Raw genomic sequence first — 23,711 nt, 5'->3', positions numbered from 1 at the left:
GGGCGGATCACGAGGTCAGGAGGTCGAGACCATCCTGGCTAACACCGGGAAACCCCGTCTCTATTAAAAGATACAAAAAACTAGCCGGGCGTGGTGGCAGGCACCTGTAGTCCCAGCTACTCAGGAGGCTGAGGCAGGAGAATGGCGTGAACCCGAGGGGCGGAGCTTGCAGTGAGCCGAGATCGCACCACTGCACTCCAGCCTGGGCACAGGCGGCCCTCAGGTTTGGGTGTGCCATCTATGATAACAGCTAAGAGATCTGTAGCCAGCTGTCTGGGTTCAAACCTCAATTCCAGCAGCACTCGCTGTGTGATGTTAGACAACGTCCCCAGCCTCTCTGTGGTTCAGTTTCCTCACTGTAAAAGGGCCACAATAATAGAGCTGCTCTAAAAAGTAAGTGAATTAGTGCATACAAGGTATTCAGAACAATGCTTGCCACATGGAGGACTTCAACAGACACGTATTGAACAGAGTAACTTCGCAATTAGTAAATACACTCATGCAGGCCAGGCGCGGTGGCTCACGCCTGTAATTCCAAAACTTTGGGAGGCTGAGGCCAGAGGGTCACTTGAGCTCAGGAGTTTGAAACTAGCATGGGCAACACAGCAATATTCCATCTCTAAAAATGTGTTTGTGTAACATATATGAATATATACACTCATATATTGACAGTATATTTATAATATACAAAACAGCTGGAATACAGACTTAACTATTCACAATGGTTACTTTTAGAGAAGGGGGAATGCAAATTTCAGCTTTTTACCCCACACTTATATTCTTCTATCATCTGAAATATTTAAGCCAATTGTATGTATAAATTTGCCCCAAAACACATAGCAGAACAATGAAGAACTGAACATAAATTGTGTTCAGGAAATAGCATTATGAATGCCTCAAGTGCTTCTGTTTTTAATAATCCCAGAGTAATTCTATAAACCCGGGAATCAGTCTCACCGAACCCCAGGATCACGGCCCAGGTGACGTGGGCACACACATCCTGAAGCTCCAATGCTCAGCTAAAGTGGGGCGAGTGAAAACAAAAAAAAACTAGCCGGGCGAGGTGGCGGGCGCCTGTAGTCCCAACTACTCCGGAGGCTGAGGCAGGAGAATGGCATGAACCCAGGAGGCGGAGCTTGCAGTGAGCTGAGATCCCGCTACTGCACTCCAGCCTGGGCGACAGAGCGAGACTCTGTCTCAAAAAAAAAAAAAAAAAAAAAAAAGAACAAGGGCAGAGGGCACCCCATGCCTAAGACCCACCCACCCCAGGACCCTTCCAGAGGCCATGATAAGGCCCAGAGACACACACAGTCTGGTCACTTGCAGGAGGTGAACCTTCTCCACTTGCGGGTCAGGCCTCAGTGGGGTCACTGAGAACCCACCAAATCCTCCCACATCACCTGGCTCCAGGGCAGCCCACCTGCCAGGAAGGGAGGGGAGAACCCCAGACTCTGTTGGTCTCGCTCCAGTTCAATCCCTCTCTCCCTCTCCCTGCCGCTTATCCTGTCTCCGTATCTTTCCCCTCATTCTCAGAGACAGCCTCCCTCTTATACAACACGTCTCTTTCCCACTCCACCTCCCACCATGTCTCCCAATGTCTCTCATTCATTTTCTGAAATATTCAATCCCTTTCACACATGACTTTCTCCATCTCTCTCATTGATACATACACTCTCCCCCCATCCCTGTCTCTCTCTCTCTCTCTCTCACACACACACACACACACACACACACACACACAGAGGCAGACTCAGCCCTTCAGGGTCTATGCCCCTGAGCTAAGCCCCGCTGAGAGGCAGGCTTGTCTGGGGATTGCGGGGAGCACTCATGCCCACATGGGATGTGCCCGTGTGGACAGCGCTTGGCCCTGTTTGTACCCACTGTGGATCCTTCACTGGGCAACCAGGCTGGGCTTGGACCAGTGCAGGTGGAACTAAGCCAAGACTCTGAAGGCCAGGGCAGGGTCAGCTCCAGTCTCAGCATTCTCCCTAAACCAGGCGCTGTGGAGGGGAGTGTGAGCCACCAGGCAGGCCCAGGCTGGAGAGCTCACCGCCTAGCAGGGATGGATGGCAGGAGACTTGCCACTCAGACTAGGGAAGGATGACAGGGACCCCAGGCACAGGCGCAGGTGTTAGCAGAGATCACACCAGTGGGGGTCCCCTAGAGCAGGTGGGGGTGGCACCCAGGGTTGGAGGGTCACAGGCCACTGGCATGGCTCAGCCCAGTTCTCACAGGGCATCCTCCATCTCTATAACCATGGGGTCAATGTCACCACTGGGCATGAAATGGAGACGCTGCTGTTGGCAAATGAACTTGGAGAGCAGGGGCCAAGACTTGTGGGTGTCAAGTGAGGTGTCACAACTGGGGCCTGACTTCACAGCGGCCGAGACGAGAAGGCTCTGAGGAGGAGGAAACCCCGGGAGAGAGTGGCTCCGGCGGAGGGAACTGCAGTGCACACCTCCGGGGGAGGAAGTGGAGCCGCGGCCACCAGCCCTGGCAATGCGGGGCCCAGGGACCCAGAGAGAAAGGGCAGAGTGTGGCCTAGTGAGGCCACTGACCTTCCCTTGGCTGTGACCTTTGACAAAGCGTGTTCCTTGGGTGGGGTTGGGGGGACTCCAAGCTGTTGACTCACGCCAGCTGGCAGGAGCGTGCACGGTGACCGGGATGGAGCAGGGTTCACTGAGGCAACCGCATGGATGTAAGAGCAGGGTCCACCATGGCACATGCAGAGAAAGGGGAGGAGAAGGACTGGGTTGGCAATACGGAGAAACGCAGCTCAAAGCAGGTTGGAGGGAGAAAGCAGAGAGAACAGTTCAGAGAACAGCTCTGCAACTGACCAATTCAAAGGCAAAGCAGCCCAGGCCAAGAGTGGTAGCTCATGCCTGTAATCCCAACACTCCGGGAGGCCAAGGTGGGCTCGCTTGAGGTCAGGAGCTTGAGACCAACCTGGCCAACATGCTGAAACCCCGTCTCGACTAAAAATACAAAAAGTAAGGCCGGGCATGGGGACTCACGCCTGTAATCCCAGAACTTTGGGAAGTCGAGGTGGATGGATCGCTTGAGGCCAGGAGCTCCAGACCAGTCTGGCCAACATGGTGAAACCCGGACTCTACTAAAATTACAAAAATTAGCCAGGCATGGTGGCGCATGCTTGTAATCCCAGCTACTTGGGAGGCTGAGGCAGGAGAATTGCTTGAATGTGGGAGGCGGAGGTTGCAGTGAGCCGCGATCGTGCCACTGCACTGCAGCCTGGGTGACAGAGCAAGACTCGGCCTTAAAAAAAAAAAAAAAAAAAAAAGCTAGGCGTCATGGTGCACACCTGTAGTCGCAGCTACCCGGGAGGCTGAGACATGAGAATTACTTGGGAGAATTAACTGGCAGGCAGAGGTTGCAGTAGGCCCAGATCATGCCAATGCACTCCAGCCTGGGTGACAGAGCAACACTCCGTCTAAAAAATAAAATAAATACAGCCAGCACCGGAGCCTCCATACCTTGACTTTACTCTCTGGCCCCACTGGGATTACCTCCTCCAGGAAGTGGCCCCTGGTCCCGCTGAAAGCCCCACTCTGAGATGCAGCGCTCTCCAAGCTGTGGAAGTCCCTAGTTAAGGATCCCTGACCGTTCCTGTACTTGCCGGCTCAGACCACCAGGAGGCGCCCGCGCCATGCCTCGGCCCCGCTGGACTCTGGGGCCGCCACTTCCCTGCGGGCGCCTCCTGGTGTTCCCTTGGGCTCGGCCTGTACAGCCCAGCTGGTTCCGGGCGCCTGGCCCAGCCCCGCGGGTGATTCACTGACCTCACACCTGAAGGTGGGGGAGGAAGGGGAGAGCAGCAGCCAAGAGGCGGGTCCAGGCTCTCCCAGAAGCGAGTGCCTTCAGTCCAAATGTCCCCTGAAACCGCGGAGATTCCACAGTAGGACCAGGGCCCCCCACGTCCAGACCCCACATTCCAGTCAGTGTGTCCCAGGGAGCACGGAGGGACCGCCACACTGCATTTCATGGGGCGACCGCCCTCAACACCCCTACACACACGGAACCCCACACTACCCTAAAGTCTGAGAGGCGGATACGCATGGCGAGGCTTTAGAGGAATTTATACAAAAGTCCTGAAACCACAAGGTTCTTACCACCTGAAAACCAGCTCCATGACAGACAAATTAGGCACTTGTGAGTTTGCTGGAATTTGCTTTAAAAATAACAAGGCTGGTCCAAGATCTTAGAAGAAAATTATATTCTTTTAAAGAAAACGAAAATATCCTCAAGGGAAAAACTTAATTTAAGTCAAATCCTGTCCTTTTGTCTTGGAACCCCGTGCCCCGCGTGCAAACACAGGCTTTCCTGCAGCGCGGCCAGAGCGCCCCCGTCGTCGCTCCTGAGCGATATCCCGGGCTGCAGCCGCACGGGGCATTTCTGAGCAGGGGAGTGGGCGGGGGGACCCAAGCCAGGAGCCCTGGAAGAGGGAGCAGGGCGGCAAGTGGGGCTGCAAACACCCATCAAAGTCCCCAGGACCAATTCCCACAGTGACCACGTGGCCACAGACAGTGCCCTTTGCAGTCCCGCTCCCCAGGGTGTCATTCCTCACCCCCTCCTGGGACCCCACCTAAGCCAGGCACCCTCCCACCCACCAGCAGGAACTGCTCTAGGAGATGCAGGAACACCCATGTCCCTGCCAGCCCCGCCTTCCAGACCACACCCTGTCTGGGAGCGCGCTTTGCGGGGGATGGGGCGGTTTCCCCAGGTCCCTGAACAAGGGACAGCAGCTCCCACCCAGGAATGCAGCCGGGTCACCTCGCGCCCCTGACCAGGGCAGGGGCCCTCTCCAGCCTGGTGACCCACGGCCTACTCTGAGGCTGCAGGGCGCAGGGGGCCTCCATGTGGAAAGCTGGTGATGGGGTGGGTGGGAGGCAGGGCCCGCAGGGAGGTGACTTGAGCAGGCACAGACGGTGAATAAATAGAAGCTTCCACGCGGGGGTCCGGCCCCTGCAGACAGCAGCTCGGTGGGAAAGTGGGATTAGAGGGAGCTCCCCCGACACTGACCGGGGCCACCCACGCAGGCCCTCCCTCCACACCCACACCCACCCCGGCCCTGGGACGGGTTTTCCCCTGCTCAGAGCTCAGTGACGTGCACAGTGGGTGAGGGAACAGGCCCAGGTTGGAGGCGCCGCAGGTGGCAACGACGACACAGCAGGTGGCCCGCCAGGGGGTAGCAGCGGCGTCCCTCCTCCCCGCTCAGCTGCAGCCCGCAGTCCTAGGGAAGAACACAGCCCCAGAGTCAGCAGACAAGCGCACATCAGAGGTCACGAGGCGGGGTGGGGAGGACCGAGGGGCGGGCAGAGCCGCAGGGGTGGGGAGGACCGAGGGGCTGGGCAGAGCCGCAGGGGGCCGCATCACAACATAAAGACTCTTCCGCCGGGCACAGGGGCTCACACCTGCAATCCCAGCACTTTGGGAGGCTGAGGCGGCTGGATCACCGCCTCGGTCAGGAGTTCGAGACCAGCCTAGCCAACATTGTGAAACCCTGTCTCTACTAAAAATACAAAATTAGCCGAGCATAGTGGCACACGCCTGTAATCCCAGCTACTTGGGAGGCTGAGGGTGAAGAATCGCTTGAACCCGGGAGGTGGAGGTTGCAGAGAGCAGAAGGCCTGCCATTGCATTCCAGCCTGAGTGACAACAGGGAAACTCCGTCTCAAAAAAAAAAAAAAAAAGACTCTTCTTCTGCCAGAGGGGAGATGGGAAGCCCGTTGTGGAGCACTGGGGACTGGAGCTGCCTCACAGGCATCCAAGAGGAAGTCACTGGATATAAGTCAGACTGCGGGGAGAGGACTAGGCAGTCAACGTGGGTGTCAGCATAAAAACCTGATGGTTTGGGTGTGTTTTGTTTATTCGTTTGTTGTTTATTGTTTGAGACAGGGTCTCTCACTGTTGACAAGGCTGGAATGCAGTGTCTGGATCCCGGCTCACTGCAGCCTCGACCTCCAGGGCTCAAGTGAGCCTCCCACCTCAGCCTCCTGAGTAGCTGGGACCACCGGCGCACCCCGCCACACCCTGTGAATTTTGCTTATTTTTTGTAGTGATGGGGTTTCATATTGCTCAAGCTGGTCTAGAACTCCTGACCTCAAGCGATCCTTCGCCTCAGCCTCCCAAAATGCTGGGATTACAGGCATAAGCCACTGTGCCTGGCCTATTGTTTGTTTATTAGACAAGGTCTCACTCTGTCGCCCAGGCTGGAGTGCAGTGGTGCGATCTCAGCTCAGTGCAGCCTCAAACTTCTGGGCTCAAGCAATCCTCCCACCTCAGCCTCCCAAGTAGCTGGGCCTACAGACACGTGCCACCACGCCCGGATAATTTGTTTCCCCTCTATTTTGTAGGGATGGCATCTTGCTATGCTGATCAGGCTGATCTTGAACCCTTGGCTTCATAACCATCCTCCCACATCAGCCTCCCAAAGTGCTGGGATTGTAGGTGTGAACCACTGCGCGCAGCCAAACGTGATGGTTTTTAGATACGAAACAGCAGACTACCTCTTCCAGGGAGTGCAGATCACTAGAAAAGAGAAAAGGGCAAGCAGCAGAACCTTCCATGAGGAGGTAGGAAGAGAAGAGGCCTGGGCTGGGGAGATTCAAGGAGAACCGAAAGTGAAGAAAACCAAAACCCAGCAGCCCCAAGGGCAAAGTGAAGCAAGTGCATGGAGGAGGGAGCGGCACTGTGCTCGAAGCTGCTGGGGCCCGGAAGGAAGCGTCCACCAGTTCCCTCCGGCCACACAGGGGTCCCTGGAGCAGAGTGGAGGGATGAATGCCACCCCCAGGTGGTCTGAAGAGGCAATGGTGAGTAGACCTGGAGACACCAGGGGAAGCAGGGGGCTGGCTTCACATCCCTTATCTCACTGTTTTTACCTTTGCGAGCTTGGGGCTGGAATGCTGGCAGCTTTGACCCCTTATCCAGAGCCCCTGACACCAACACCTGGCCCGCCCTGCATGGGGAAGGGAGCTGGACTGCCGCAGTGGCACCACATCACTCCTTTCCCTAGTCTCTCGCCTGTCCCACCACAGGCCACGGGCTGGGCCTTGCCAGCGACTGCTGCGCACCAGGCCAGGGAGGAGTGCGGGGTCCCAGAGGTATCAATCCCCATCCAACAGCCTCATCGCAGCACAGCAGCACCACCAGCTGCCTGCCCTGCTCTGACTCTCAGCATTGACCTTTTACTGTGCTCGGTACTGGACAATCCCCAGGCCGCACAGTCCACAGGGCGGCCCAGCAGGCGGAGGGATGCGGAGATCCTGTTAGTGCTGGAGGGAAGCCCTGGCCCCTCTGCAGACCATCTCTGTTCCTCGTCCTCCCTTCTGGGTCCCCTGGCACAATCAGTGCTCCCATGGGGCCACTGGCCTGCACCCAGGAGACCTCATCACCCAAGGGGATCCCTGATTGCTGCTGCAGATTCCCCACTGCCACTTGCTCTGCTCTTGCTGGGGCGCGGTCGCCGGCAGCCTCCGGGTTCTCCTGCCCAGGCCTCCTCGGCCTCCCGCTGTGGCCACTTCCCCTGTGTGTGTCCTTAAGTGGTGGTGCTCCTTGACCTATCCTGACCCCTACTCCTCCTTTTCCAACTCACCCTGGAAGACCTCATATGCTTCCTGGCTTCAGCTGCCGTCCCTGCGTCCATCATGGGACCCTTGCTTCCCGCCAGAACAGAGGAACAGAAATTGGATTTCCCCTCCCACCTTCAACAACGAGAACAACAGGCTAAAGAGATGACAGTGACTCTCAGACCCCGGACAACAGACCAGGGAGGCCCATCATCTCTCAGAGAGGGGAAACCCAGCAGGTACACCCCACACCGCCCAACTGACCGCCTGGAGACTGCTCCGGCTGCCCAGGGGAGCCCTGTGGTCTCCTTGAGTTGAGAATCTGGGGAGGCCAAGGCAACTGGAATTCCCAGGGCCAAGATTCAGAGAAGAAGGTCTGGTGTGGTGGCTCACGCCTGTAATCCCAGCACTTTGGGAGGCCAAGGTGGGTGGATCGCGTGAAGTCAGGAGCTTGAAACCAGCCAGCACAGCCAACATGGTGAAACCCTGTCTCTACTAAACACACAAAAACTAGCTGGGCGTGGTGGCGGGCGCCTGTAGTCCCAACTACTCGGGAAGGTGAGGCAGGAGAACTGCTTGAACCCAGGAGGCAGAGCTTGCAGTGAGCTGAGATGGTGCCACTGCACTGCAGCCTGGGCAACAGAGTGAGACTCATTTCAAAAAGAAAAAGAAAAAGATTCAGAGAAGAGAGCGCCACACATCAGTGACCCCAAATTCCCACAGCTGTTGGCAGGGTCGTTGAACCCCCACCCACTTAGAGGTCTACTGGACATCTCCAGCTACCAAAAATGAGAGCGTCTCATCCCTTCTTATCCCGCCCTCACTCTTTGCTGGGGTTCTCATGAATACCTCCCAACCCCCAACGCTCAACCCCCCACATCCAGACACTCGCCAAATCCAGTCCTTTCTTTTTTTTTTTTTTTTTTTTGAGACGGAGTGTCGCTCTGTCACCCAGGCTGGAGTGCAGTGGCCGGATCTCAGCTCACTGCAAGCTCCGCCTCCCGGGTTCACGCCATTCTCCTGCCTCAGCCTCCCGAGTAGCTGGGACTACAGGCGCCGCCACCTCGCCCGGCTAGTTTTTTGTATTTTTAGTAGAGATGGGGTTTCACCGTGTTAGCCAGGATGGTCTCGATCTCCTGACCTCGTGATCCGCCCGTCTCGGCCTCCCAAAGTGCTGGAATTACAGGCTTGAGCCACCGCGCCCGGCCAAATCCAATCCTTTCTATGGCCTAACCATCACTCAAGTCAGCCACTTCCCTGAACCCGGGTCCCCAACCCTGACCCCTCCAGCTGCTCAGGGAGCACCCACCTTCACTCCCTCCCCCAATCCACTCTCTGCAGGGCAGGAAACGGATAGATAGAATGGGGTAGATGCCATAAAATAGGTGAGGCCATCGCAGTGGCTCACATTGTAGTCCCAGCACTTCGGGAGGCCAAGGCAGGTGGATGGCTTGAGCCCAGGAGTTTAAGACAAACCTGAGTAACATGATGAAACCCCATCTCTACTAAAAACAACAAAATTAGCTGAATGTGGTGGCGCAAGCCTGTGGTGGGAACCGCTCAGGAGGCTGAGGTAAGAAGATAGCTTGAGCCCAGGAGGTTGAGGCTCCAGTGAGCTATGATCGTGCCACTGCACTCCAGTCTGGGCAACAGAGTGAGATCTTGTCTCTAATATATATAAACAAAAAAACTTTTTTTTTTTTTTTTTGAGACAGAGTCTCACCCTTGTTGCCCTGGCTGGAGTGCAATGGCACGATCTTGGCTCACTGCAACCTCTGCCTCCTGGGTTCAAGCGATTCTCCTACCTCAGCCTCCCGAGTAGCTGGGACTACAGGCGCCTGCCACCACGCCTGGCTAATTTTTGTATTTTTAGTAGAGACGGGGTTTCACCATGTTGGCCGGGCTGGTCTCAAACTCCTGATCTCAGGTGATCCGCCCACCTCGGCCTCCCAAAGTGCTGGGGTTATAGGTGTGAGCCAGCACACCCAGCAAAACTAAAATTTTGATAAGGTGAGCCCACAGAACACCCGGAGAGGAGAACCGCATGAGAGGAGGTCCACCCCAGTTGCCAGCCTCCTGGGGGCCCAGGCTCACCTCACAGTGGTAACATGCCACGTGGTAGTCTCTGTCCATGGACACCACACGGATGGTTGTCTCACAGCCCTGGAGGAAGAAACGGCGTTCACACACGATGAGCATGCAGGGACTGGAGGCAAAGTGCAGGAGGGTACACTCCCACACACCACGCTCCTGTCCCGGCTGAGGTGCATGCCCGCCCCAGAGAGCACAGCCACGATGCTTCTGTGGGGCAGGACAGGCACCAGCAGGTGCATACACACAGACACACATGGGCCTTAGGCATCCTCTGCGGCCACAGCCCGCAGCACACACAAAGGCCCACAAGAGGGTCATGTGGGTGTCAATGGATGTGGACATTATTTTCACCTCATTGCTTTTTTCTTTTTTCTTTTTTCTTTTTTTTTTTTATCGAGACAGTCTTGCTTTGTTGCCCAGGCTAGGGTGCAGCGGCGCGATCTCGGCTCACTGCCAGTTCTACTTCCCAGGTTCACACCATTCTCCTGCCTCAGCCTCCCGAGTAGCTGGGACTACAGGCGCCCGCCACCACACCCGCTAATTTTTTGTATTTTTAGTAGAGACGAGGTTCCACCGTGTTAGCCAGGATGATCTAGATCTCCTGACCTCGTGATCCACCCACCTCAGCCTCCCAAAATGCTGGGATTACAGGCGTGAGCCACTGTGCCCAGTCATCTTTTTTTTTTTTTTTTCTCCAGAGATAGAGTCTCTTTCTGTTGCCCATGCTGGAGTGCAGTGGTGCAATCACGGCTCACTGCGGCCTCAAACTCCTGTGCTCAAGCAATCCTCCTGCCTTGGCCTCCCAAGTAGCTGGGACTACAGGCATGCACAACCACACCCAGCTAATCTTTTATTTCTTTGTAGAGATGGGGTCTCACTAGGTGGCCCAGGCTGGTCTCAAACTCCTGGCTTCAAGCAGTCATCCCACCTCGCCCTCCCAAAGTGCTGGATTACAGGCGTGGGCCCCTGTGCCTGGCCTGTTTTCACTTCCTTGGAGTCTCGAAAGGGCACTGCCAGTTCTGCTTCGCCAGGCACACCAGCCTGGGACAGAGCCAGCACTCTGGGAAGACCCCAGGCCAGAAAAGCTGCAGCACCCACGGGGGGCTCCCAAACAGACCACGTCCATCTCTCCTCTGCTCCCCCAGCACCCCCACCTCAGCCTGCAGAGCTGAGAAGACCCAGGGAACAGCCCTTCCGTCAATGGAGAACGGAGCGGAGGCTGGCAGTGGGGCAGCCAAGCAGCGGGGGCCACCACTTTCCTCCACCTCGTGCCAGGAGACAGCTGTACCCTAAGTGCACAAGCACGACACACACCCCTCAGTCCTGAAGGACCTGCAGCGAAGCACCTGCTCATCCCTCCCACTGTGGCCCAAGACCTGGGCTAGACCCAGGCTGGACAGGGCAGCAGCCGGCTGGGCCAGGCGCCTGATCATCTCTGGGTGAGTGGCTCCTACCTGTGCAGGGAGGATAGGACGGGCACAGGAGGCGCATTTTGGTGCAAAAACCCTAGAGAAATAAAGGAAACCAGAAGTGATCAGCTGAGTGACCAGAGACCAAGGGCACAAGGACAGGGGCACCCATAGGAACGCCCTGATGTGGCCCAAGAGGCCCTCACTCCCTGGGTGCACACTTCGGGGCAGACAAGGAACAGCTTCCGCCATGCCTTCCCATACTGGCCTCTTCATTTTTTTTTAAAATAGAAATGGGGTCTCGCTATGTTGCCCCTGCTGGTCTCAAACTCCTGGGTTGAAGCAATCCCCCACCTTGGCCTCCCAAAGTGCTGGGATTACAGGCATGAGCCACCACGCCCGGTCCTGGCCTCTTATCTGACTGCCCGTTTCATCTCCACCCAATCACCTCCTCCAGGATGGCTTCAGGTTCTGCTCTGCCATCCACCCCCATGTTTCCTGTGAGTTCCCTTCTCCTTAATGTCCAGGTCTGGGGCACCGCTAGCTAGGACCACTCTGAGACCCGGCTTCACCCTGAGTACCAGGGACCTCTGCCCAGGACTCCAATCCCACGCAAGGCCCTGCTCAGAACCAGAGCTCCCAGGAATAAACCTGGAGTCACAGCAGGAGGAAATAGATCGGGGATCAGACGGGCAGGAGGAGGGGGCTGCAGAGACCCCAATCCCCTCCCCCAGCCGGAAGAGGCCTGGCCTGGCAGGGGATGGAGGGCAGGAGCGGGAGAGATGGTAGATAGTGCAGCTACGAGGGTCCCCTGTGCCAGGAGTAGAGAAGCACACAGGCTACGACAGGGAGAGAAGAGGGAAAAGACAGCTGGTGGCCGGACCACCGGGAGAGGGGATGCAGGCAGAGACCATGCCTTACCCAAGCCTGGGTGCACAAGGGGAGGCAGAAGGCAAAAGGCCAAGAACGAAGGGCAGTCAGTCCGGTGGGAAACAGTGCTTCCAGGGGAGCCAGAGAGGACAGCCCGAGTCCCGCCCGTGCCACAGCGCCACCCACTCACGTGTGATAGTCTCGCACGCAGTAGATGTTGTTCTCCACGTCCACGGTGAAGGGAACCCCGTCCAGGCACTCATTGCACACGGAGCACCGGAAGCAGCCTGGGTGGTAGGACTTGCCCAGGGCCTGCAGGATCTGTGGGTGGGGCACTGAGGGGTCAGCGCGGGCAGGAGGCTCAGCGCCGCCCCGGGAGAGGCTCTGGCTCTGAACCCCTGGCAGGTCTGCAGCAGGGGAGAAGGTGGGGTCCTCAGATTCCACCCATGTTAGAAGGGCTCCAGGAGGCTGGGGCAGGGGCTCACCATCTCCATGATGAGATGTCCACACACGCTGCACTTGTCGGCTGTCTGCTGGAACCCGGAGTACTGGGAGGGGACACAGGATCCAGGACACATTGTGTGACAAAGGGGCACTCGTGGCCCAGTTAACACCTGCCTCCTGGCCTCAGGTCTCCACTCGAGTCAGAATGAGGGTCGCTGCCCCAGTTCCCACCCTTGGCACCACCGGGACACAGCTTGGACTCACCAGGAAGTCCTCTTGGCAGTACACTTTCTCGCCCACGTTGTAGAACGCCTTCCCACGGAGTCGTCTTCCTGCAAAGGACAAGGGTTGAGAGGGGTCCCTGGAACGCTGGAGACCAGGGATGGAGCCGCGCTTCCAGCTCTCAGCACCCTCCTCCAACAGATGAGACACTGGGTTATGGGTGGTTTTCTAGGTTGTTATTGTTATAATAACAAAATCTCAGAAAAAAATTAAAGAGAACATATTGTCGATAGAATTACTGCAAAAGATTGCCAAACCAAATATATGAAGAAATATTTTAGTAATGTAAACACATGTGTTGGTTAATAAACACATTCACTTTAAGATCAGTTGAACTCAGAGCAAATTTTCGAGAATGAATCTTTTTTTTTTTTTTTTTGAGACAGAGTCTCACTGTGTCACCCAGGCTGGAGTGCAGTGGCACAATCTTGGCTCACTGCAGGCTCCGACTCCTGGGTTCAAGCGATTCTCCTGACACAGTCTCCCAAGTAGCTGGGACTACAGGTTCCCACCACCATGCCTGGCTAATTTTTTTTTTTTTTTTTTTTTGAGGCGGAGTCTTGCTCTGTCGCCTGGACTGGAGTGCAGTGGCCGGATCTCAGCTCACTGCAAGCTCCGCCTCCCGGGTTTACGCCATTCTCCTGCCTCAGCCTCCCGAGTAGCTGAGACTACAGGCGCCTGCCACCTCGCCCAGCTATTTTTTTGTATTTTTAGTAGAGACGGGGTTTCACCGTGTTAGCCAGGATGGTCTCGATCTCCTGACCTCGTGATCCACCCATCTCGGCCTCCCAAAGTGCTGGGATTACAGGCTTGAGCCACCGCACCCAGCCAATTTTTGTATTTTTAGTAGAGACGGGGTTTCACTATGTTGGCCAGGCTGGGTTTTTTTTTTTTTTTTTTTTTTTTAAGACAGGGTCTCGCTCTGTCACCTAGGCTGGAGTGCAGTGGCACAATCATGGCTCACTGCAGCCTCAACCTCCTGAGCTCAAGCAATCCTCCTGCCTTAGCCTCCCAAGTATCTGGGACTACAGGCACACACCACTACTCTCGGCTAATTTTTTTATTTTTTGGTAGAGATGGGGTTTTGTCATGTTGCCCAGGCTGGTCTCAAACTCAAATGATCTGCCCACCTCGGCCTCCCAAAGTGCTGGGATTACAGGTGCGAGCCACCAAGCCCAGCCAGAATAATCCTGCTAATCCATGAACACGAGCAGTACAACTTTCACCAGGAGAAGGACCCCAATAAGAAAGAGGTGTCCTTGTCAAAGCAACAGCCACAGCGGACCCAGTAACATGCTGTTAGAGGCAGTCCCATCAGAGACAGAAGAAACTGAGAATACCTAGCTAGGAACAGAAGGGAACTTCCTCATCCAATCAGTGACATCTATGAAAACCCCCAGCTAACACGGGCACAGTGGTGAAATATGAAATGCCTTTCCCTTAAGATTCAACATTGTACCAGAGGTTCCAGACAGTGCAGTAATAACAGTGAGAAAAAAATGAAAGGCACAAAGACTAGAAAACAACAGGTAAAATGATCATTAATCACAGATGACACGATTGTATTATGCTGAAAGTCATAAAAAATCTATTTAAAAAAAACACAAGAGTAAGCTAATTTCACAAAGTTGTAGAAGGCCAGCATATGAAAACTCAATGCTTTTTTTTTTTTTGAGATGGAGTCTCACTCTGTCACTCAGGTTGGAGTGCAGTGGTACCATCTCGGCTCACTGCAAGCTCCACCTCCTGGGTTCACGCCATTCTCCTGCTTCAGCCTCCCAAGTAGCTGGGACTACAGGGGCCCGCCATCATGCCTGGCTAATTTTTTGTATTTTTTGTTTGTTTGTTTGTTTTTAGTAGAGACGGGGTTTCACGGTGTTATCCAGGATGGTCTCGATCTCCTGACCTCATGATCCACCCGCCTCTGCCTCCCAAAGTGCTGGGATTACAGGCGTGCACCACCGCGCCCAGCCTATCCAATGCATTTTTATATTCTAGCAACAAACAATTGGAAAATAAACTCACAAGATTTTTTTTGTTTGTTTTTTTTGAGATAAGGTCTCACTGTCACCTGGGGGCTGGAGTGCAGTGGTGCAGTCATAGCTCCGGGACTCAAGGCATCCACCCATCTCGGCTCCCTGACTAGCTGGGACTATAGGCACACACTACCATACCCAGCTACTTTTTCTTTTCTTTTACTTTTTTCTTTTTTTTTTTTTTTGCTATGGAGTTTAGCTCTTGTTGCCCAGGCGAGGTGGCTCACACCTGTAATCCCAGCACTGTGGGAGGCCAAGGCAGGCAGATCACGAGGTCAGGAGAGACAGACCATCCTGGCCAACACGTGAAATCCCATCTCACTAAAAAAATACAAAAATTAGCTGGGAGTGGTGGTGGGTGCCTGTAATCTTAGCTACTCGGGAGGCTGAGGCAGAAGAATCACTTGAACCAGGGAGACGGAGGTTGCAGTGAGCTGAGATTACACCACTACACTCCAGCCTGGCAACAGAGTGAGACTCTGTCTCAAAAAAAAAAAAAAAGAAAAGAAAAATTAAAATTATAAAATGTGCAAATAAATAAAAGATGTCTGATTAAAGCAAGGTCTGGAAGAACAGTGGGCAAATCAAGAGTGGAGATTTATTAGGGTGGTTAGATTATAGTTCCTTTTTTTCTTTCTGTAACTTTGTCTAGGTTAAACTGTAACACTTAGAGTTTATGTTGGGTGTAAAATTGTGACCAAAAATAAATTGCAGGCCAGGCGCGGTGGCTCACACCTGTATGCCCGGCACTTTGAGAGGCCGAGGTAGGCGGATCACTTGAGCTCAAGAGTTTGAGACCAGCCTGGCCAACATGGTAAAACCCCATCTCTACCTAAAAATACAAAAGAAAAAAAAAAAATTAGCCGAGTATGGTGGCACATGTGCCTGTAATCCCAGCTACTCAGGAGGCTGAGGCAAGAAAACCTCTAGAACCTGGGAGGCAGAAGCTGCAGTGAGCCGAGATCACTCCACTGCACTCCAGCCTGGGCAACAGAGTAAGACTCTGTCTCAACAACAACAACAATAGATTTCACGAAAAAGAAATATTAGTCATATGTCCAGACAGGAAGAAGGTCCTTCATGGGATTCCGATGCTGCTTCCAGGCAGCTGGGTGACATCAGTGCCCTGCGTGGCACAGAGGCTCCACAGCTGACGACCAGGGGGCAGCCCTGTCCTACTGCCAGCAAAAGGCTCCTCAGTGGTCCCACGCCTCCTCCCCAGACAGAGTCCTCCACCGCCCAGCCTGGGCCTGAGCCGGGTGGTCCATCCGCCTGGACTCAGGTGCAAGGGGGTTTGAGGGGAATGGGGGTGACGTGGCAGGTCCCCTTCACAGAGCTACCCGGGGCACGAGGTTACCTACCACACGAGTCGCAGGTGAAGCAGTCGGTGTGATAAAGACTCCCCATTGCCTGGCACGCCTGCTGGGCTCCATAGATGCCAAGCCCACACTTGATGCAAATGCCTAGGAGAGGAGAGGCAGGAGAGAGCAAGAGTTAGCGCAACAGCCTATACCACCCAATGGACACCAGGGGTTAGCACAGGGGTTAGCACCACAGCCCGTGTCACACTGACGGACTCCCCGTCTTGACACCGCCCACCCGCCTGACCTTGGGGATGCTAACCTTCCTAGGCCAACATCACTCGATTACTGATGACTGACACAGGCACCATCAGAGTAGCCACGACCCAGGGATTGCCGCTGCTGCTGTCTGAGGATTCAAGGGCTTGGCCGAGCACCCAGTGCAGAGTTGGAGCTAATCAAAGCTGTCCATCACAACTGTTCTGATAGATTCTTTTGGTTTTTGATTTATAAATAGGGACAGAGTCTCACTATGTTGCCCAGGCTGGTCTCAAACTCCTGGGTTAAAGCGATCCTGCCGCCTTGGCCTCCCAAAGTGCTGGGATTACAGGCATGAGCCACTGCACCTGACCAGTTTTAGGCTTTTATTTTTTGGTGGGGAGGGAGACAGGAGCTTGCTCCGTCCCACAGGCTAGAGTGCAGTGGTGCAATCAGAGTTCACTGCAGCCTCGACCTCCTAGGCTCAAGCAATCCTCTGGCCTCAGCCTCCCAAGTAGGTGCGACTTCCGGCACATGCCATCACACATGGCTAATTTTCTTTTTCTTTTGTAGAGACAGGGTCTTGCTATGTTGCCCAGTTGCCCAGGGTGCACTCAAGCAATTCCTGGGCTCAAGCGATCCTCCTGCCTGGACTTCCCAAAGTGCTGCAATTACAAGCGTGAGCCACCACACCCAGCCTATCATGGTATCTTTATACCTAGACAGTTGTTTTAAGCCCTTTCACCCATGGCCTGCTCTTGGACTGAGGGAGAATCCTTCCTGTTTGTGAACCAAATCCTGTTCTTCAACATGTTTTGTGACCCAGACACAAAGAATGAAGACCACATGGGCACTCCAGGGCAGTCACCACCCCTCTGCAGCCACTCTGTCCTCCTCTGTACCCCTGGGTCCACTTATTCTCTTGGTCAGTCGGCACACAGATGAGTCATGTGCCCCTAAGGTCAGGCACCACTCAGTCTGCAATGCACCCGGTCCCTACCCTCAAGAATCCTGCATCGAGTGGAGGAGGACAGAGAACAGCAGTCAAATAACGTCAGGCAGAGATGAGTGCTATGGCGAAAAATAAGGCTGATCAACAAAATGCTTGGATGCAGTAATTTTTTTTTTTTTTTTTAAGATGGAGTCTCACTCTGTTGCCCAGGCTGGAATGCAGTGGCGCAATCTCGGCTCACTGCAACCTCCACCTCCCGGGTTCAAGCGATTCTCCTGCCTCAGCCTCCCGAGTAGCTGAGATTACAGGCGCCCACCACCACACCTGGCTAATTTTTTTTTTATTTTTAGTAGAGACAGGGTTTCACCATGTTGGCCAGGCTGGTCATGAACTCCTGACCTCAGGTGACTCACCCGCTTTGGCCTCCCAAAGTGCTGGGATTATGGGTGTGAGCCACTGCTCCCGGCCTTTTTTTTTTTTTTAAAAAAGACAGAGTCTTGCTCTGTTGCCCAGGCTGGAGTGCAGTGGTGCAATCATGGCTCACTGCAGCCTTGACATCCTGGGCTCAAGTGATCCTCCCACCTCAGCCTCCCAAGAAGCTGAGACCACAGGCAAATACTGCTATGCCCGGCCAAGGATGTGTGATTTTTAAACCGGGGGTTCACAGAAGCCTCACTCACAAGGTGATATTTGAGCAAAGGCCTGAAGGAAATAAGGAAGGGGGCTGGGTGCAGTGGCTCACGCCTGTAATCCCAGCACTTTGGGAGGCCGAAGCGGGAGGATCACTTGAGCCCAAGAATTCCAGACCAGCCTGGGTAACACAGTAAGACCTTTATCTCTACAAAAAATTTTAAAAATATCCAGGCATGGTGGCATGCACCTGTGGTCCCAGTTACTCAGGAGTCTGAGGCAGGAGGATCGCTTGAGCCTGGGAGTTTGAGGCTGCAGTGAGCTATGATCATGCCACTGCACTCCAGCCTGGGTGACAGAGTGAGATGTCTCCAAAAAAAGAAGAAGCCGGATGCAGTGGCTCACTCCTGTAATCCCAGCACTTTGGGAGGCCGAGGCGGGTGGATCACGAGGTCAGGAGTTCAAGACCAGCCTGGCCAAGATGGTGACACCCTGTCTACTAAAAATACAAAAATTAGCCGGGCGTGGTGGCAGGTACCTGTAATCCCAGCTACTCAGGAGGCTGAGGCAGGAGAATCACTTGAACCTGGGGGGTGGAGGTTGCAGTGAGCCGAGATCGCGCCACTGCACTCCAGCCTGGCCAACAGAGTGAAATTCTGTCTCAAAAAAAAAAAAAGAAGAAGAAGACAGACATGAGGGTCGCTGCTGCGCAGGTGCCTGCGATCAGTGGATGGAATCAGGGACCACACCTGTGTACTCAGCAGGCCGTGGGGAAGGTAGAAAGGAGAAGGGTGACCAGCAACCCCAGGGCCAAGCCTGGCTCCAGCCTCAGGGCACTCCCTGGCCAGCCCTCCTGGAAACCTAGACAGTAAGCAGGTAGCCCACACATCTTGTGTCCCCTTTACAGGGTCACCCAGGGTCTCCCATGCCACACAGCACATGAAGATGGCCCTCCACCTGCCCTCTGGACCATAAATCTTATGCCAGCTCCAGGCCATGCTGTCCTCCCCCAACCTTCTTGCTTTCTCCTTACATCCCTTTCCTTACATAACCTCCTCTCCCTCCTCCAGTAGCCGCCCCATTCCCCACCTTCCCTCAGTCAACAAAGAGAGCATGGCCCACACTTGGTCACCTCCTAGCTGTCCCCATCTATGGACTTTCCATTCTGATCTTGCTAGTGGGTGACCCACCCCCTCCTCTCTGGTGTCCAGGATGCACCCTGCACCCAGCTTTCCAGGTCTTCATCTCCCTTCCCTGCTTTCCTGGGTACCTCCTGCTCTGCCCAGGGCCTCCCATGCCTCACTCTCACTGGGCAGAGAGAAGACCAGTTCAGATGCTTTCAGAACCAGGCAGGGGCCGGGCACAGTGGCTCACATCTGTAATCCCAGCATTTTGGGAGGCTGAGGTGGGTCGACCACTTGAGGCCAGGAGTTTGAGACCAGCCTGGCCAACATGGTGAAACCTTGTCTCTACTAAAAATATAAAAATTAGCCGGGCGTGGTGGTGCACACCGTAATCCCAGCTGCCTGGGAGGCTGAGGTGGGAGAATGGTTTGAATCTGGGAGGCGGAGGTTGCAGTAAGATCACACCACTGCACTCCAGCCTGGGTGACAGAGCAAGACTCTGTCTCAAAAAAAAACAAAAAAAAGCAGGCAGGGACCAGGCTTGGTGGCTCATGCCTGCAATCTCAGCACTTTGGGAGTCTGAGACAGGAGGATCACTTGAGGTCAGGAGTTCAGGCTGCAGTGAGCTGTGATCGCACCACTGCACTCCAGCCTGGGCAACAGAGCTAGATCCTGTCTCTAAAAAAAATAAAAATTAAAATTCAAAATAAAAAGAAACAAAGGGAAAGGGCCAATGAAAAGAGGAGAACTGAAGGTGCAGGAGGTGTAGGTTGGTGATGGAAGGACCTTTGTCCTCTCAGACGGCAGGAGAGTGAGACCCACATGGACTGGAGCACCTACAGGGGAGCGGCAGGATGCTGGTGGAGACAGACTGCAACTGCTGACCTCAAGATTCCAAGTGAAGTCGGAAGCAAACATAGGGGTCCCAGGAGGGAGGAAGGTTGTTGAGAGAATAAGAGAGGAAACCGACAAAGGCGGCTGGGCACGGTGGCACACGCCTGTAATTCCAGCTCTTTGGGAGGTCGAGGCAGATGGATCACCTGAGGTCGGGAGTTCAAGACCAGACTGGCCAACACGGTGAAACCCCGTCTCTATTAAAAATACAAAAAATTAGGCCGGGCGCGGTGGCTCAAGCCTATAATCCCAGCACTTTGGGAGGCCAAGACGGGCGGATCACGAGGTCAGGAGATCGAGACCATCCTGGCTAACACGGTGAAACCCCGTTTCTACTAAAGAAAAAAAACAAATACAAAAAACTAGCCAGGAGAGGTGGTGGGTGGCTGTAGTCCCAGCTACTTGGGAGGCTGAGGCAGGAGAACGGTGTAAACCCAGGAGGCAGAGCTTGCAGTGAGCTGAGATCCGGCCACTGTACCCCAGCCTGGGTGACAGAGCGAGACTCTGTCTCAAAAAAAAAAAAAAAATACAAAAAATTAGCCAGGCGTGGTGGCGGGTCCCTGTAATCCCAGCTACTTGGAAGGCTGAGCCAGGAGAATCGCTTGAACCCGGGAGGCGGAGGTTGCCGCGAACTAAGATCTCGCCATTGCGCTCTAGCCTGGGCAACAAGAGCGAAACTCTGTCTCAAAAAAAAAAAAAAAACTGACAAAGGCTTAGGGTGTCAGTGGTGGTGCCAGGAAGACCTGTGTGGTGAGGACAACAAACCTCTCACGGTCCTGAGGGCTTCCTCAGAGCCCTTCCCAGCCTGGTATACTGGCCACAGAGGGGGTCGAAGCATGAGCCCACAGTCGGGGTTCTGCTGGGCAGACGGTGATTACAGGAATGAGAGCAACTGCTGAGAAGCAGGCTGGGGTTACCACTAAGGACTGCTGGAGTGAAGGGAAAACAGGGTGTGGCCCTGAGAGTGGGTGGCTGAAGAGAAGGCAGGGAGGTCACCAGAGTTGAAGAGGTTCCGGAAGCCCGAGGCTGCTGGCTGGCTGGTGGCAGCGGAACTTGGGGAGGGGAGAGGGGAAAGTTCCAAAGACATCAGTGAATGGCAAAGAGCGACCAAGAGGTCAGCTGGTACCACGGCCAAGGACAGGAAGGGATGAGGGGTTGGACAGAGAAAAAAAAAATGCTCTGACCAGGCGTACAGTGGCAGCCGCCTGTAATCCCAATACTGGGAAGCCAAAGAGTGAAGATTGCTTGAATCCAGAAGTTCAAGACCAGCCTGGGCAACAAAGCAAGATCTCACCTCTACAAAAAAATTAAAAAATTTAGCCAAGCATGGTGATGCGCACCTGTGGTCTCAGCTATTCAGGAGGCTGAAGCAGGAGGATCGCTTGAGCCCAGGAGTTCAAGGCTGCAGTGAGCGCTGATCTCACTACTGCACTCCAGCCTGGGTGACAGGGTGAGACCCAGTCTCTAAAAATAAATAAATAAATAAATAATTTAATTTAAAACAAAAAAGCCACACTCTGAGGACAAGGTTTATCAGAGATCACTTGAGCTTATGCTACCTGCAGACTTCCTTTTGTAAACTGCTGTATTATTCTGGTTGCTCTATGAAACTGTCACATTTGTAGCTCAACAAAGTCAAATATCATCAGAACCATATAGTTCAAACAAATAGTTGCCCATATTTTTTAAAATCAGGAAAGTGGGCTAGGCATAGTGGCTCACAGGCCTGTAATCCCAGCACTTTGAGAGGCCAACATGGGTGGATCACCTGAGGTCAGGAACTCAAGACAAGCCTGGCCAACATGGTGAAACCTCATCTCTACTAAAAATACAGAAATTAGCCAGGCATGGAGGTACACAGTACCTGTAATCCCAGCTACTGGGGAGACGAAGCCAGGACAATCGCTTGAACCCGGGAGGTGGAGGTTGCAGTGAGCTGAGATCGCACCAGCCTGGGCGACAAACCGAGACTCCGTCTCAAAAAAGTTTAAAAAAATAAAATAAACAAAATCAGGAAAGTATTACTAAATCTCAATTTCTAGCTTTTCTTGAAAACAAAATAAAAAAGGTCTATCATCACTCCTCTAACACTCTCACAGCGCTACAACAGCCTGATCTGGGCAGCTCTTTTTTTTTTTTGAGACAGAGTCTCCCTCTGTCACCCAGGCTGGAGTGCAGTGGCACGATCTTGGTTCACTGAAAGCTCCGCCTCCCAGGTTCACGCCATTCTCCTGTCTTAGCCTCCCAAGTAGCTGGGACTACAGGTGCCCGCTACCATGCCCAGCTCATTTTTTGTATTTTTAGTAGAGACGGGGTTTCACCGTGTTAGCCAGGATGGTCTCAATCTCCTGACCTCGTGATTCGCCCGCCTTGGCCTCCCAAAGTGCTGGGATTACAGGTGTGAGCCACTGTGTCTGGCCCTTTTTTTTTTTTTTTGAGACGGAGTCTCGCTCTGTGGCCCAGGCTGGAGTGCAGTGGCCGGATCTCAGCTCACTGCAAGCTCCGCCTCCCGGGTTTACGCCATTCTCCTGCCTCACCTGCCTCAGCCTCCTGAGTAGCTGGGACTACAGGCGCCCGCCACCTCGCCCGGCTAGTTTTTTGTATTTTTAGTAGAGATGGGGTTTCACCGTGTTAGCCAGGATGGTCTCGAACTCCTGACCTCGTGATCCACCCGTCTCGGCCTCCCTAAGTGCTGGGATTACAGGCTTGAGCCACCGCGCCCGGCCTTTTTTTTTTTTTTTTTTAAAGACAGGATCTCACTCTGTCACCCAGGTCAGAGTGCAATGGCACGATCATAGCTTATTGCAGCCTGGAACTCCTGGGTTCAAGTGATGCTCCCACCTCAGCCTCCCAAGTAGCTGAGAACACAGGTGGGTGCCACCATGCCCAGCTGATTTTTAAAGTTTTTTGTAGAGACAAGGTCTCACTATGTTGCCCACACTGGTCTTAAACTACTGGGCTCAAGCAATCCTCCCATCTCAGCCTCTCAAAGTGCTGGGATTACAGGTGTGAGCCACCACACCCGGCCTAGCAGCTCCACCTTAGAAAACAAATGTGCTACCACACCCGATCGTCTTGTACCATCTCCACATTAGCTGCCGGGGACCTCAGCCACCCCTATATCATGTAAAGATTCAGGGGTGTCTACAGAACACACCCCCACCTGGGCTCTGCAGTACATAGGGGCTGGGAAATGGGTACTCTCCCCTGCAGAGGGTACTGGGAAGCATGCCCTTCAAAAGCCAGCCCCAGCCTTTGTTCCTGGCACCTGTCTGGCACGGGAGACGACAGCTCCTGGCACATCTCCCTGCTCCCAGGCCATCCAACAGCCGCCACAGGACCTGCCCAGCCACAAAGTCTCACCATGACCTCACAGATGGGAGGCGCTCTCCGTCCCAAAGCAGGCGCACCTCCTCTTAGCCCACACGTGCCCTCGACCACTTGAGCCCTCTAGGCTGCAACCCCTGGGGGAAAAGCGGGGCAATGCCTCATCCCACCTGGCCTCCTCTGTTCATTCTTCCCTCTCTCTGGAATGCCCCCACCTGGCCCCTCACTGACAGCCTCCTCACCCCTCAAGATTCAGTTCAGGGCCGGGTGCGGTGGCTCACGCCTGTAATCCCAACATTTTGGGAGGATGAGGCAGGCGGATCATGAGGTCAGGAGATCAAGACCATCCTGGTCAACATGGTGAAACCCCGTCTCTACAAAAAATACAAAAATTAGCTGGGCGTGGCGGCGTATGCCTGTAATCCCAGCTACTGGGGAGGCTGAGGTGGGAGAATCGCTTGAACCAGGGAATCGGAGGTTGCAGTGAGCCAAGATCACGCCACTGCACTC

General features: G+C 54.2%; 1 protein-coding gene and 1 long non-coding RNA gene across 2 annotated transcripts; one reads left to right on the top strand and one right to left on the bottom strand.

The window, feature by feature from the left end:
* Nucleotides 1–4,213: 4,213 nt before the first annotated feature.
* Nucleotides 4,214–16,173, bottom strand: LOC111553935 (Wilms tumor protein 1-interacting protein). The gene is made up of 7 exons (XM_026451091.1): nucleotides 16,077–16,173; nucleotides 12,662–12,729; nucleotides 12,439–12,501; nucleotides 12,144–12,274; nucleotides 11,129–11,180; nucleotides 9,675–9,743; nucleotides 4,214–5,245 (listed from the first exon to the last, which is right to left on the bottom strand). The coding sequence occupies exons 1-7, from the start codon at nucleotides 16,120–16,122 to the stop codon at nucleotides 5,105–5,107; spliced, it is 570 nt and encodes a 189-aa protein (XP_026306876.1). The 5' UTR covers nucleotides 16,123–16,173; the 3' UTR covers nucleotides 4,214–5,104.
* LOC113221761 lies at nucleotides 6,678–12,875 on the top strand. Its single transcript, XR_003308054.1, has 4 exons — nucleotides 6,678–6,824; nucleotides 7,615–7,819; nucleotides 10,820–11,113; nucleotides 12,585–12,875. It is a non-coding gene; the product is annotated as an uncharacterized LOC113221761 (long non-coding RNA).
* Nucleotides 16,174–23,711: the final 7,538 nt, after the last annotated feature.

Source organism: Piliocolobus tephrosceles, unplaced genomic scaffold (assembly GCF_002776525.5).
Source record: "Piliocolobus tephrosceles isolate RC106 unplaced genomic scaffold, ASM277652v3 unscaffolded_27398, whole genome shotgun sequence".
NCBI classification, from domain to species: domain Eukaryota; kingdom Metazoa; phylum Chordata; class Mammalia; order Primates; family Cercopithecidae; genus Piliocolobus; species Piliocolobus tephrosceles.
Note: the sequence above shows the minus strand (reverse complement) of the source record. Positions and strands in the feature narration are given on the sequence as shown.

Bases quoted from the DNA above. Each gene is read 5' to 3' on its own strand.
- LOC111553935 (XM_026451091.1), bottom strand. From the start codon at position 16,122: ATGGGGAGTCTTTATCACACCGACTGCTTCACCTGCGACTCGTGTG. The intron at 11,181-12,143 runs GTGAGTGGGTGG...TTATTTCTCTAG, and splicing joins TGCGTGCGAGACTATCACAC to GGTTTTTGCACCAAAATGCG. The intron at 9,744-11,128 runs GTAGGAGCCACT...TTCTTCCTCCAG, and splicing joins GTCCTATCCTCCCTGCACAG to GGCTGTGAGACAACCATCCG.